At 39.8% G+C, this 14,042-nt stretch overlaps 1 protein-coding gene across 1 annotated transcript in view; it reads left to right on the forward strand.

The window, feature by feature from the left end:
* TXNDC5 (thioredoxin domain containing 5) overlaps positions 1-14,042 on the forward strand; it is a 21,668-nt gene that overhangs the window by 421 nt on the left and 7,205 nt on the right. Inside the window, exons 2-5 of the mRNA XM_006909283.3 lie at positions 4,779-4,884; positions 9,118-9,214; positions 11,722-11,837; positions 13,954-14,040. Of these exons, the coding sequence (XP_006909345.1) occupies positions 4,779-4,884; positions 9,118-9,214; positions 11,722-11,837; positions 13,954-14,040 (406 nt within the window). The remainder of the gene's footprint in view (positions 1-4,778; positions 4,885-9,117; positions 9,215-11,721; positions 11,838-13,953; positions 14,041-14,042) is intronic.

Genomic DNA, 14,042 nt, shown 5'->3' on the forward strand with positions numbered 1-14,042 from the left:
ATATTAGATGTCTTTTTGTACCTTTTTTGGAAAAATCCTTTAATTAATCCGTGATGGGTTTTCCTTTTATAAGAACATGTGTTTGCAAGACAAAAATGGTGGTCTCCAGGAGGTCCTGTCTCATTTGATGTTCACATTTACACAATGAAAACAGACTTTGTCATCAATTTTAGTATGAATTTTTGGTCACTATTATTCCTAAGCATCCTTTCTAGAGTAATTTCCTATTCGACTAGCACAGGACTGTTTCTGTTGGACAGAAAGGTAACAAAATGGAGTACAGCAGTTCTGACAAGTGATACTACTTACTCCCTTGACAGTTAAAAGCATTTTTTGGTTTTAAGAAACAAATTGGAACTGACTTAATAAACAAAAGAGGATATTAATTAGTAGGCTGTGGGAGAAACTCTGAGACTCAGCTCCAAGGGCTTCGGGGCCTGTGTTTGCTGTGTGTCTCCCTTAAGGTGACTTAACTTTCTGGCTCTGCATCTCTCTGTTGCCATGGTGAACTTGGGCCCATCACCAATTGGCCCAGCTTACGTGGGGTGATTATTCTGGGAACTGCCCTTGTTGCTGGGGAGTCATGCTCTTGTAGAAAGACAGCAGGCCCATTCAGACCACATGGCAAATGTTGGAGTAAAGAGCCCTTCTCCAAAAAAGGGAAGATGCTGTTTCCAGAAGGATAGGGAAGGAGCCGGCCATTGCGACTCCCGAAATATTTGTCAAATTTGATGAGTTAAGTAAATGCTATATAAAACTTGAGCTTATCTTCATACTCGAGAGTCAGCATAGAAAAGTTGAAGGAACTCTGGGGCTGAAACTTAGAAGCCAAGGTTTGAATCCCAGCTCTACCATCTACTTATCATGCAGCTCTGGTCATATTATTTAACCTCTAAGTCTAAAGTAGGATGCTGATACCCACCTCACCTCCCATAGCATTATTATGTGAAATAATGTGTGTGCCGACACTGATCTGAGCATAGCCAATAAATGTTGTTTCCCTTAATATTTGGAAATTTGGCATTTCCATAAAGGACTCTAATCTTTGGTGAATGCTTTCTAATCTAAGTGCCATAATTCAAGTCTACATTAAGTCAGGTTAGTAGAGATCTAATTCCCCACTATATGTACCTACCTAAAAGGCATCACTGACCTATGCTTCATAGTATTGCCTTTAAAGTAAACTGCTTGAATGGAGAGCATTCCAAAGAAGCAGTCAGTAAGCTAGATGCTTACCTGTTGAGAGCCTGTTACTTCAAGGTACAGGGGCAACAGAGATGGTTGGATGGTTGGCTGTGATGTCCACTCTTAAATGTCTGGCTATAGTCGTGTGGTTGTGTACACCAAAAACTATGTCATAGGGAAGGTGGAACAATAGGAGCTATAATAGGGCTGAGAGGGCAAATGTTAGGAGGCATCAGAGAAGGGAGTAGAGTGTATCTGGTTATACCAGCTATCTGGCTGCAACTCCATAGATGCTATTCACAGATTTTAAAAGATCCATGGTGGATCATTTGTCCTGATTTCCATTTAGAAGATTTGGTCTCCCCAAGAAAACCATGCACTGGTTTCGTGTTGTAAAAATAACTAAAATGAGCTTACATTATGCTGAATGTGGTTTGGGAAGGAACCTCCGTGACCGTGACAGCCCTGCACAAGTGCTGGAGAAGAGATTTTTTTCATTTAATTCAGGAGTTAGAGTGTGCTGCATAAAATGTAGTCACATTAGGGAATTCATAGAGTTACCTGTATGAGCTTTTACTTCCTCTAAAACTGTACCCATCTCATAGAGACATTGCAAGACTTGAATCAGATAATGGAAGTAAATGCCTAAACACAGGTGTGTCAGTATATCTACTTTTATGTCACTGTTTCCCGGATACCTTTAACTGGAGGAAAGGATTAGAGAGGGAGGGAATTTGGCTTCCCATGCCCCTAGGGGTGGCTGACTATGCTCAGAAAAATGTTTTTAAGGTCTTCCTGTTGAGCCAGAAAATAATCTTTCTTATCTGAGAAAATGTGAGCAGGGACAGCACTGAAAGTTTCTTAGGGTTGCCGTAACAAAGTGCCACAAACCAGCTGACTGAAAAGAACAGAAATTTATTCTTAGTTGCGGAAGCCAGAAGCTCAAAATCAAATCATCAGCAGGGCCATGCTACCTCTGAAACCCATCCTGCCTCTTCCCAGCTCCTGGTGGTTTGCTGACAGTCTTTGGTGTTCCTTGACTTAAAGGTGCATCACTCCAATCCTCCATCGTTACAGGGTCCTCTCCCTGTCTGCAAGTCTCTCTCTCTGTCCAAATTTCCCCTTTTATAAGGACACTAGTCATATTGAATGAGGGCCCACCCTATTAACCTCATTTTAACTTGCTTGTCTCTATAAAGATCCTGTTTCTAAATAAGGTCACAGTCTCAGCTACTGTGGGTTAGGACTTCAACAGATCTGTTTTGCCAGACACAATTCAACCCATAAGACCATCTCATCTATTGTAGTAGAACTTTCATCATACCATTTTCCAGCGTGACCCATAAATGGGCATTTTCTCCCCTGCATTCTGCTTGAAAAAGAAATAGACCACTAAAAAAACCCAAATGCCTGTGTGGAGGTTTGGTAATAGCAGAAAAACTTGGAGCTGTACTTTGGGTTTGTACCCCGCGGTCCCCTCTTCATCACTTTCATCTCCACCTATGGGGGGAATTGAAGTCAGACTGAAAAGTCTGTAAAATAAGCTCTAATTCTATCCCTAGGCCTTAAGAACTTAAGGAAGAAAGATTTGGGTAGAAAGATTTTCAATCTAACAAGATTTTTAAAAATTGTTTATTTTTATTTTATGCAAAGCATACCACATTAGAAAATATTACATATTAGGTTTTACTGATTTTTTTACAAATTTAAATAATTTATTTAAATTAGTTTCAAGTATACAGTACATTGGTTAGACATCTATATTGTTCATAAAACGATTCCCTCAATTGCTCCCTCCCTCCCTGGCCCTCCACTAGCCATCACATTAATGCTAACTGCATTCCTCATGCCGTGCTCCCCATCCTTGTGCCCAGCTATCAGCTACTAATTTGTGCTTCTCCCAGCTCCCCAAGCCCCCTCCCCTCTGTCACCAAATCGTCCACTGTATTTGTCTGTTTTTGATTAGTTTATTCTTTTTGTTCCTTAGATTCCACATATAAGTGAAATCATATGGTATTTATCTTTCTCTGTCTGACCTGTTTCACTCAGTATAATGTAGGTTTTACTGATTTTTAAAGTTGAAAAAGAAATGGAGAATGAGTTTGACAATAGCTGGTCCTTTCTGATCTTTTGAGGATCCACTTATTTTTTTTTTGTCCTGAAGCTCTTTGATGGAGGAAGGCACTTGGAAGAGAGAAAGGACATGAGGTCCAGAAGTATCTTCTAGTTCTCTGGGCAAAACACACATTTCCAGAGCTTTACACAGTTCCAGAAATGGGTGCCGGCATTCATAATGATGAGGTCTTTGGAGTTGTTTGAAATGTTAAATTTCATGAAGTCACAGGTGTACTGTTCAAATCTATTAGATTTTGGCTTTTGTTACCGTTAATGAGAGTATAAGCTACTGAGAAAGCGTTGCATATATTTTTCGTTGGAGGCACATTAGGGATGTCACCTGAGCCCACCACAGGATCTTAGCTTCTGGGTGAGGCCAGTAAGCCCGTTTTAATTTCAGTATCTATTCTAGCCAGTGTGTTGGTTTTCTCATAAAGCTATGAAACTTCATTTTGAGGCATTTGGGGAGTTAGCTACTCAAACCTACAATTCTGATTTCTGTGTATCTTGACTCCTTACATTCTGCATATTTGGGCATCTACTAACAAATTCCAGGTACATGCTATAGAAGTTTTAGGTGTGTTTTAGATAAGCAGGCAGGCTCGCCCAAAAAAACTTGTCTGTGTTTCTCTTTTTTCTGTCAGTAGCCACATTTCTCTCTCATTTTTGACACCTTCTATTCTGTCAGTAAAAGAATTAATCCCCTCTACCCCATTCTTTGACACCCTCTATCAAGTTTTATTATGAGCATATTCTTCCATTACCAGTAGAATGATACAGAATCTGGAAGTATTAATTTCAGCCTCTGGCTGTGTCTTTCACTCACCTGAATGCTCTGTATTCTGTCTGCAGATATCTTCAGAGGCTAATATGTGTAGGAAAAAAATTCCTTCTCTGTGGAGAAGTGAATAGACTGTATCAACCAAGATCAAAATCGTTCGTATAGTTGGAGACTTGAATTCTCACAATACCCAGATTTGTAAGAGTCAAATAACTGACATGGTAGCCTGGAAATATATTTATTGCAAAATAATACTATTTCTACTGTAGTTCTAATTTAAAAACAAACAACCATAAAAACTTGAACCCTGGTAAGGATAACAAATACCTAGCAGGTAAAAGTTCAGAGAGTTATACCCAACTGAACACCTGCAACTTGGAGGTTAATTCAAGTGTTAGGCTTGATGTGTTCACCTCAGCTTTATTTTTCTTGAATAAAATATGAAGCATTGAAAAGTTTAGGATTAAGTGAATATATTATCTCATAGAATATATTATCTCATAGAATATTATTTTTCTTTCTTTTTCAAGTTTTATCAGAGAGTAGCAGAGACATGCCTGGCTTCAGCCCATTGATAATTCATTTTCTGATTACTTCACTAAATGAGTTTGCTCCCTGATAAGACAGTGCTCTTTACTCAGAGCAATTTTAAGTGATTTAAAAATCTGCATTGTCTAATCCTTTGTTACCCTTTCAGCTTGAAGTTTTTCAAGCCTGGCCAAGAAGCTGTGAAGTACCAAGGTCCTCGGGACTTCCAGTCACTGGAAAACTGGATGTTGCAGATGCTGAATGAGGAGCCTGCCGTGAGTACACAGAAAGCCCTCCCTGTCTTTCCTCCTACATTTTGGGTAATAAAGAGGCCAGGTTAGGTGAAAAAGTAAGGCTCCCATTTTGAGGCTACTTTGTACTTTTTTAGAACTCATTGATGATATAAGTAAATATTAACATTTTTTTCTTCTCAATTGTTTTTTATTGTGGTAAGATACACATTAAATTTACCATCTTCACCATTGTTCAGTGTACTGTTTAGTGGCATTAAGCACATTCACATTGTTGTGCACCCACCACCACCTTCCATCCACAGGACTCTTTTCATCTCTAAAACTGAAACTCTGTCCCCATTGAGCAGTAACTCCCCACTTCCCCTCCCCCAGCTCCTGGCAGCAACACTTGTACTTTCTGTCTCTATGATTTCAACTACTTTGAGTACTTAGGTAAGTGGAAAAGATTAACTTTTTAAAAACTTTTTATTATGGAAATACTCAAACATGCATACAAGTAGAAGAGTCTTAATGATGTATGAGTGGTAAGAAGGAGTATAATGAAGATGGTCCCATGTACCCAGCCCTCAGCTTCATCAATTATCCCCATTTGCCAGTCTTGTTCTGTCTTAACTGCCTCCATATCCCTTGTTTATCTGCAAAGTCAGTCCTTATGGAGTGTCATTTGTAAATATTTGAGTATGCATCTCACAGATAAGCACTTAGTACCTTTTAACATAACCTCTATGCCACTCTCACATGTAGTTCAATTGACAATAATTCCTTAACATCAGAAATTGACTCTTGGCCAACCGGGGTCTAAGCCAGGATACCCAGTCCGGGCCAGCCTTGGCTCTTCCTTCCCACCTCCCACAGCTACCATCTCACTCTTACTGCCACTCACTATACCCATGGTGTGATTCTTTCATTTTCTTCTCAGCCCTTGGTCCCGAAGACCCTCACTAGCTTTGCTGATAACATAATTTAATACCCTTAAAACTTTGTCTTAATGTTCCACCCTACACTAAGGATTATAGCAGGAAATTATAGAAACTATGACTTCTGAGATATTTTTTAGAGACATAGCTGTGTGTAGGATGTTACTTATTAAGGAAAATTTATAATTCTTTCCCTCTCCATTTGTCGTTGGGAGTATTAACTTTGTTATAAATCATTACTCTTGTAAACTATTCCTTAAGTGATCCTTCGTGCTTTCAGATTAATGCTGAATGCTCAGTACCAGAGAGGCTCAGTTGGACTTGAATGGTCTGAGGTGTTGTATTAGTGAGAGATGGGAAAGATGACCAGTGTTCCCATGCTGTGTGTTTCTGATGAAATATTAAGAGTATCTGAAGTCTGAATGTAATTTCAATTTAAAAACTTAACCAGGACTATTTTAGTGTATCAGGTAGGTGTTTACAGATTTGAAGGTTGTTTGTGTTCATGTGCAATTCTAGCAGTGTTTTCAGGGCGCCGCTGCTTTTGGTGTCATTTTGCAGGGTGTCCGTGTGGTCCGTCAACTCTCTCCCGAAATGTCACAGCTGATCAGAAACCCAGCTGCTTCCTAAGGGCTAACTATACCTCACATTTTAAAGTCTATAAGTGTATGTCAAGAACGTTGGAATATGGTGTTGAATAAGCATTGACCAGAGACTATAATCTAATTTTAGGTATGTGGGGAAAACCACAAACCTCAGAGAATTTATTTGTATCTCTTTCATAGCCTAAAAGCTAGATATGCAGGTGTAACTTTCACATAGATTTAAATTTCAAATTGTTTCCTTTGTGAAAATGTTCTCTGATGGGAGGAAGCTAATTTTAAAGAGCAGTTAATAGTCTCAAAAAAAAAATTTTTTTAAATAAACTTTTCACCAAAAAAGCCAATTTTCTAAGAAACCAGCAGTCAGTATCAAGATGGCAGAGACACTTCATCTTGTGGGCCAACTTCCCTTTAGGGTAAGGGTCACCAACTCCTGGGCTTCAAACTGGTACCTGTCAGTGGCTTGTTAGGAACCGGGCTGCATAGCAGGAGGTTGGACACTGGCAAGACAGCAAAGCTTCATCCGTATTTGCAGCTGCTCTCCAGTACTAGCATCATTGCCTCAGCTCCACCTCAAATCATTAGGCATTAGATTCTCATGGGAGTACTGGTCCCTGGTGCCAAAAGGTTGGGGACTACTGCTTTAGGGGAAACATGGCCCAAAGTGCAGACTGTGAGGCCAGGCCAAGGCTCAGCATAGACGTCCTGAGGGGCAGTGTCCTGTCTTCTTTGTGTGGGAGGGGCATGGCCATGGAATCCACCCATGACCACTCTCGAACCAGTTTACCCACAGGCCATATCCTAGAGTCTCAGAGCAGTAGGGATCTCAGATAATTGCTAAAAACAATGACAATGTGCCTTACTGTAGAAAAGTTCAAATATTCAAACTTTATACTGTGAAGTGAAAATCCTTTTCAGTTTGAACTTTGCTGTTTATTGTAAGCAAAAGCTTTTTAAAAAGTTCTTCATCTGTGTTTATACCTAAATAACTTGATATGCACACTTTTATATTTAGACAGGATAAATTTAAATTTTTCTCCCTAGTGTTACAGCCATAGTAAAGAAACTCAAAGAAAGGAAAACCTGCCATTCCTAATATTCCATCCCAATTTTTATATTTCCATGTTTGCTTCTGTATTTTTTTCTTAAACAGTTATAATATAAACAGTTTATTAATGGTTTTTTTATGTAGTTACATTGCCTTTATATTGATCATATATTATGTAGATTTGCCATAATTCAACTCTTCTCTGTCAGTGGATATTTAGTTACTTATAATTTTTTCTGTCATCAGAAATGCTATAGGAAACATTTATCTTTATAAAGGACATTTTTACTACTTTTGAGTGATATTTTTAGAATATATTTCCAGACGTAAAATTACAAGGCAAAAAAAAAAAAAAAGCAAGACCACTTTTATGGCTCTTGATCAATATTGGCCGATTGCTTTCTGAAGAATTTAGAGTGTATTCCATTTCTGTGACATACTGCAGTGTTCCCCTGATGGAGACAGCTTTGGTATCTGCCACAGAGCACAAGAATAAGTGTGCCCCTAAGTGCCATAAATGAACACTTTTAGACTGAGCCCTTTGAACATCTTACACATACACATACAGGGTTTTGTTTCACCTTATTGGAACTCACTGACTGTTCATTTAGCCATAATTCTCATGGGCATCCTTTTAACCCTTTGAAAGTTTTGACAAGCCAGCAACAGAAAGGAAAACTTCATGGTGCTTTAAGGTCCTAGCTCTGTACAGCTTTGAGCTGTCACTACTTTTAAAGCTTTTAATGACTTAACTTGGATATTCTTTTTAATAGAAATATGAACTGCCATGTAACAATTGAATAATACCCATGTATCTGTAGCAAAATGGTAATGTGATCTTTTCTTCACCCCAGCAGTAGTGGCCTCAGAAACTGAGAAATTTATAATTGTGCAGTAACTCCTGTGGTAACCATTTAGTTGTACACACCGATGCTTCTCAGTCACTTCTTGCCCCTTCGTTGTGTATTTCAGTTCCAAACTTAGTCATGAGTTATATTCTTTCGTAAAAGAACAGTTATGTTTGCCCTGTGGTTTTCTCTTTCTCATCTTTTCACTTGTCTGAATTTACTGTCTCATCACCTACTTTTCTCAGTCCTTTAGAGTTTTACCTTCCTTCACTTATTTATTTGTTTGTTTGTTTATTTGCTATTTTTTTGAATAAAGGGTAGCCTTTCCCTCCTATTCTCTGGTGGGTTCTCATTCTCAGTTTTGTCCAGTTTGCTACCTTTGTGTCTTTAGGTACTTCTTCCTTAAAGCCAGTCTATCAAGAATTCCATTTTGTATTCTGTGTGAAATCTCAGGTCACATTTCAAAGAACAGGACAGATTGCTAATTTGGGGTAGACCTATCTTTTAGTTTGTCTGTTCTGTTTGGTTGGGTTTAGGGCAGTAAAGGACTGGTTGAAGTGGGGCTGGCTGTCACCTGCTTTCTACAAGTATCAGTCCTAGAGCATTTGCTGAGGGGGAGGCTGGCAAGGGGCTTCTTACTGAGCGTACAGAAGACCCGACAGAGTTAGTTCCTATCCTGGTCCCCCTCAACACACCAGCACCCCACAAAGTTTCAAGGTAGCAAGGTGAGGGAGGAGATCTGCAGAAGGTTCTAGACAGACACTGGTCACCTCTTTGATGGGTTTCACTATGTCTTCACAGATGAACTCAGTGACTGTTGTTTCGTTTCTTCCTATTAGACACCAGAGCCAGAAGTAGAACCGCCCAGAGCCCCTGAGCTCAAGCAGGGGCTGTATGAGCTCTCAGCAAGCAACTTCGAGCTGCACGTTGCACAAGGTATGACAGGCGAACCTTGGTGTTCACCGTGGGATACACGCCTCTTAGAACCACTGACTATTGTTACTCCTTGATTTGCTGGGCTTGTCCTTTTTGCCACTTGAGGACTCATAGATAGCAGCATCTGTGGCACTTATCAAGGGTTTCTCTCAAGTCCCTTTAACATCATTGTTTAATGCTCCTCCTCTTAGAAGCTTTTCCTCCTTTTGTCTCTGTCTTTATAAAATGCCAGTTTTGATGCTAAGCTAAAGCCTTAGGTGTGGAAATTTGGACCTCACAAATCGTGAATGGGCACACTTGTACATGAGCTATGGATACAGTGCATCCCTGGATAAGGAAGTGTTTATTTATATTAATGTTAATCAGATGTTTATTGACCTGAGGCAGAAACAAAAGTTTCTCTTATCTGTTTAAACTAGAATTTAGTGAGACTGTTACAGCATGTGAATCAGTATACATGTTTTTTACACTTAAAATATTTTCTTAGACCACATCTTATTTTCTGAAAATGGTCTCAAAAATATTAAAAATGATCTATGTACAATTTCTAATGTTAATAATATAAGTCCTCCTTTCTTCACACATTTCAGAAGAGTTGGCTCAGCAGTGAATGACTTGAAAGCAAATTTAGCTTCCTTGCTGACCTCTATTCTCAAATGCTGCCATGGAGAGAAATCCTCCTGTAAGACTGGGTTGGAAATGTTGTGGTAAAGGGCTTAAAAGTGTACCTGGCCTTGTAACTTCATGCCTGCTGAGACATGAAGTTCCATGAAGTTATTTAGACACCCCACTCAGTGTCTAAATAAGTTTCCCCCCACCACACTTAAGGTCTAAAATAATTTTGATGCCTTCAACCGTTTTCTGTTTTCATTAAAGGTTGTTATTTAATTTATACTAGTGCTCTAACTGTGGAACTTCAAGGAGTTTTTTCCCCTGCAGGGGATTCACTTTAATTTGAGACTGGCATGGGCTCACTGCAGGATGTGCTACCAGAATCACCTTGTTGTAGACTTATTTCCCAGAAGCCCAGCCTGGTCACTCCCTAAGCCAGTCATCACTGAAGGGCAGTGTTCTAGAGATGCTGCCTATGTTGCTCGCATGAGGATTTCTCCTCAGAAAGTAGCCTCCTGCCTTTACAACTTCCCTTTGACACTTCTGTGGGTTCCTGGACATCCTGCCTCCACCTCCCCACACAAGGTTAGCAACAGAGCTGTCTGGAGAGACCTGGTTTCAGCTTTGCAGATCAGTTGCTAATTTTTTGAAGCAAGTTTTTAAACATTTCCTTCAATGTATCCTTGCCATGGTGATAAGGTACCTCTGTGAGCATTGGTGTGGCAACATCCTACTCCAGGTCCGAGTCATATTTCAGTGTTCATTAGTTAGTTCTCTCCTTGGCCACAGCCTGATTTTGGTTTGGTCTTGGCCTGACATCTTTTACACCCCAGGCTGGTCAAGGTAAAACAGCCCAGAAGAAAATCTTCGGTGTCCAAATAGTAATGTTTGAAGATTCGGTTTTATTCCTCCTAGCCAAAGTAGTAATATTCAGTTTTTAAACCTTTTATTTTAGTATAAAATAAAACACAGAATACCGAAAACAAATGTAGGGCTTAGTGAATTGTGACAAAGCAGTCACCTTGTAACCATTGTCCAGTTAAAGAAAAAAACTGCCAGCCTCCTAGTACCCCTTCCCAGTCAGTCACAGCCCTTCTGACTTTTATGGAAACCACTCCTTGCTTTTCCTTAAGGTTTCATTACCCAAGTGTGTGTTTCTAAACCCTACAGCTTAGTTTGGTCTTTTTTTGATATATCTCTTTTAAGTCTGTTTTATCTCCATGTACCCCCAACATCTCTTTTTCTTCCTTACATTTTTCTTTGCTACCACATAGGTTGTTTGACCTGTAGAGTTCCCCACGGTGTGGACTTTGTTGATTGTATCCCCACGGCGTAGTTTAACATGTCCCTGAGTTTTCTATTCCCTGTGAACTGGTACATGAATCAAGAGACATTATCAGTTTTTGTTGATGTTTTTTAGGGGTTCTGAAAAGACTTTATAGCTGTTGAAGTCTCTTTGTGATGTCAGCAGCCACAGCAGTCACTGCCTAAATCCGTTAATTCATCCAGATGCCAAATGCTATTCTAATTCAGGCATCCTGACTTCATTTTTTTAGCCAAGAGCAACTTGCCCTCATTTATCACTTGATTAACCACTGGTGCAGTTCGTATAGGAAGGACGGGATAAAAGCCTGATTCTTTCCCTTTATTGCCAGTTTTCCAAATAATGAATTAGTTCCTTGTCCTCCAAAGATGACAAATTAGCTTTTGTTTCGAGGATTGTTACAAACTCATGGATATAGACGTTTTTGATGCAGAGTCACTTTTGACCAGTTAAAGGGTTCCTACTGAACTGAGCTTTGCAAGAAAACAAAGATTAGATGCTAATCTCTAGTTAGGTGTGATGTAAATTACACTCCCTTTTCCCCCTTCTCTGCCTTGGCTCCACATGGAAGGCGACCACTTTATCAAGTTCTTCGCTCCATGGTGTGGTCACTGCAAAGCTCTGGCTCCGACCTGGGAGCAGCTGGCTCTGGGCCTTGAACATTCCGAAACTGTCAAGATTGGCAAGGTAAGTGAAAGCCCTTATTAAACTGGAAGTAGACCGCCTTTGGCTGGATTAATTAGCAGAGTAGCCCATTATTCATTCTGTGCACAAAGTCGCAAACTTGATTTATTATTTCCATTTAGTGTGCCACTTGATAATTCATTTCACCTTCACAGATGGCAGCCTGGTTTCGAGTGTGCTGGCTTTTCCACAGCTTAGAGATAAATTATGGCTTTGGCTCCTTTGTTTGTTTTGAAGCGATGGCCAATTCTGAATTGGCAGCCCCAGAGCCCTTTCTGCAAAGATAGGGAGCAGAGCCTTAGAGAATGTTCACTGGATGTGCTTGGAGACTGTCCACATTTGATCTCACCCAAGAGCTCTTTCCTAAAGAAGCCTCGGCTCTGTGCTCGCAGAGGCATGCAGGGGACCCTCCCTATGGTGAGACTCAGCTTGCACTGCTGCCTGGAATTCTTTCCAGCTTTTCCTACTTTACGTGGAGGAGCCAGAAGCGATATCTAACAAATTCTGTGTAACTGGATTTTCTGGAAATATCCAGAGCAGCTTCTGGGTCATCAAACACTTAATCTCATCTATTCTCCAGCACCCACCAGACATCATTGCCTGGATATCCTTTAATAAAAATCTCATTTTCTACTTTGCCAGGGGCCCAATTATATACAGAAGTAATACTATGTGTCCAGTGACCATAGTTAATAAGATGATCTGTCCAGCATGGTGAAATGGTCAAAAGCAGAGATTTGGGAGTCAAGTAGACCTGGCTGGCCAACCTAAGGCAACTTCTCAGCACCTCAGTCTCAATAAATAAATTAAAGCATTTCAGTAAATGTAATTTAAGCATCCTGTCTTCATGTTTTTAGCAACAGAAACTTGTCCTCGTTTATCACTTGGTTATCCAGTGGCACAGTTCATATAGGAAAGACAGGATAAAAGCCTGATTCTTCCCCTTTACTGCCAGTTTTACAAATAATGAGTTGGTTCCCTGTTGTCCTCCAAAGATGACAAAGTAGCTTTTGTTTGAGGATTGTTATGAACTCATGGTTATAGACGACTTTGATGCAGTCACTTTTGACCAGTTAAAGGGTTCCTGATGAACTACGCTTTGCAAGAGGACAAAGATCAGATGTAATCATAAAATAATCTTGTCTTCTGTCTTCCCCATTCCTTGTATCCTTACTTTAAGTTATGTTTTGAACTTTGATAGGGGATTATTTTATTTTCAATTCATGTCAGTGGAGGCTTCTCGCAGAACCAAGCATGAGCAGACAGAGTCTAAATAACTGGGCTGTGGCCCTTCATCTCTGGACATATAACTGGACCCTAAAAATGCCTTCCCACCCCCAGTTGTAGTTGGAGGCTTCCTGTGCCTCAGGCTAACACTGGAACTGCTCTCTGACTTCAGTCTTATCTATTAAAATAACAGTTCTTCTACTTTGTTGACATAGTGAGAAATAAGCTCTGTACAGCTGATTTTAATGTCAGTAGAAAAGTTAAAAAGAAGTGACTTAGAATAGAATGTTGTATAAAAATGTTAAACAAGCAGAATCTTATAAAAATTTAAATGGAAATAATCCGAAGTGCTGTGGCAGTTGGTAAATTGAGCTTACAGAATTGATACTGTAATCTGATTTTAACATCTTTTCAGTTTTATCTTTATCATATACCAAGTACTCCTATTTAAAATTGACTACTTGCTTCTCCTTGAATTTAAAACTCTAAATTTGAACATGAGAATAAATTTCTAAGCTAGCGTTACAACTGGCGTGGGCGTCCATCACCGACAGCCAGGCTCGCCTCTCCCAGGATGTCAGGCTAGGCTTCCCTTCTCTACCTGTTAACCTGCTCAAGAGAAAATGTTGCTTCCTAAAAATGAGCATTATAAGTAAATGAAAATAAATCGTCTCTAAAGTGAATCTTGCTGTGCTGCTCCCTTGGTTCGGGGGAATTTTGGGGTACCTGTTTTAGGAATAGTCTGCAGAAACTGCAGCTTGCTGGCAAAGATGCTGCAGATCAAGGGTTTTAGAAATTATATTAAAAAAAAAAAAAAAAAACTTCCAGGGTACCCAATAGCTCGTTTTTATCAGGCAGGCTCACTTACTGGAAATGTGAACTTTCTTTGTAGGTTGACTGTACGCAGCACTATGAACTCTGTTCAGGAAATCAGGTCCGTGGCTATCCCACTCTTCTCTGGTTCCGAGATGGTAAAAAGGT

Source organism: Pteropus alecto, unplaced genomic scaffold (genome assembly GCF_000325575.1).
Source record: "Pteropus alecto unplaced genomic scaffold, ASM32557v1 scaffold121, whole genome shotgun sequence".
NCBI lineage: Eukaryota > Metazoa > Chordata > Mammalia > Chiroptera > Pteropodidae > Pteropus > Pteropus alecto.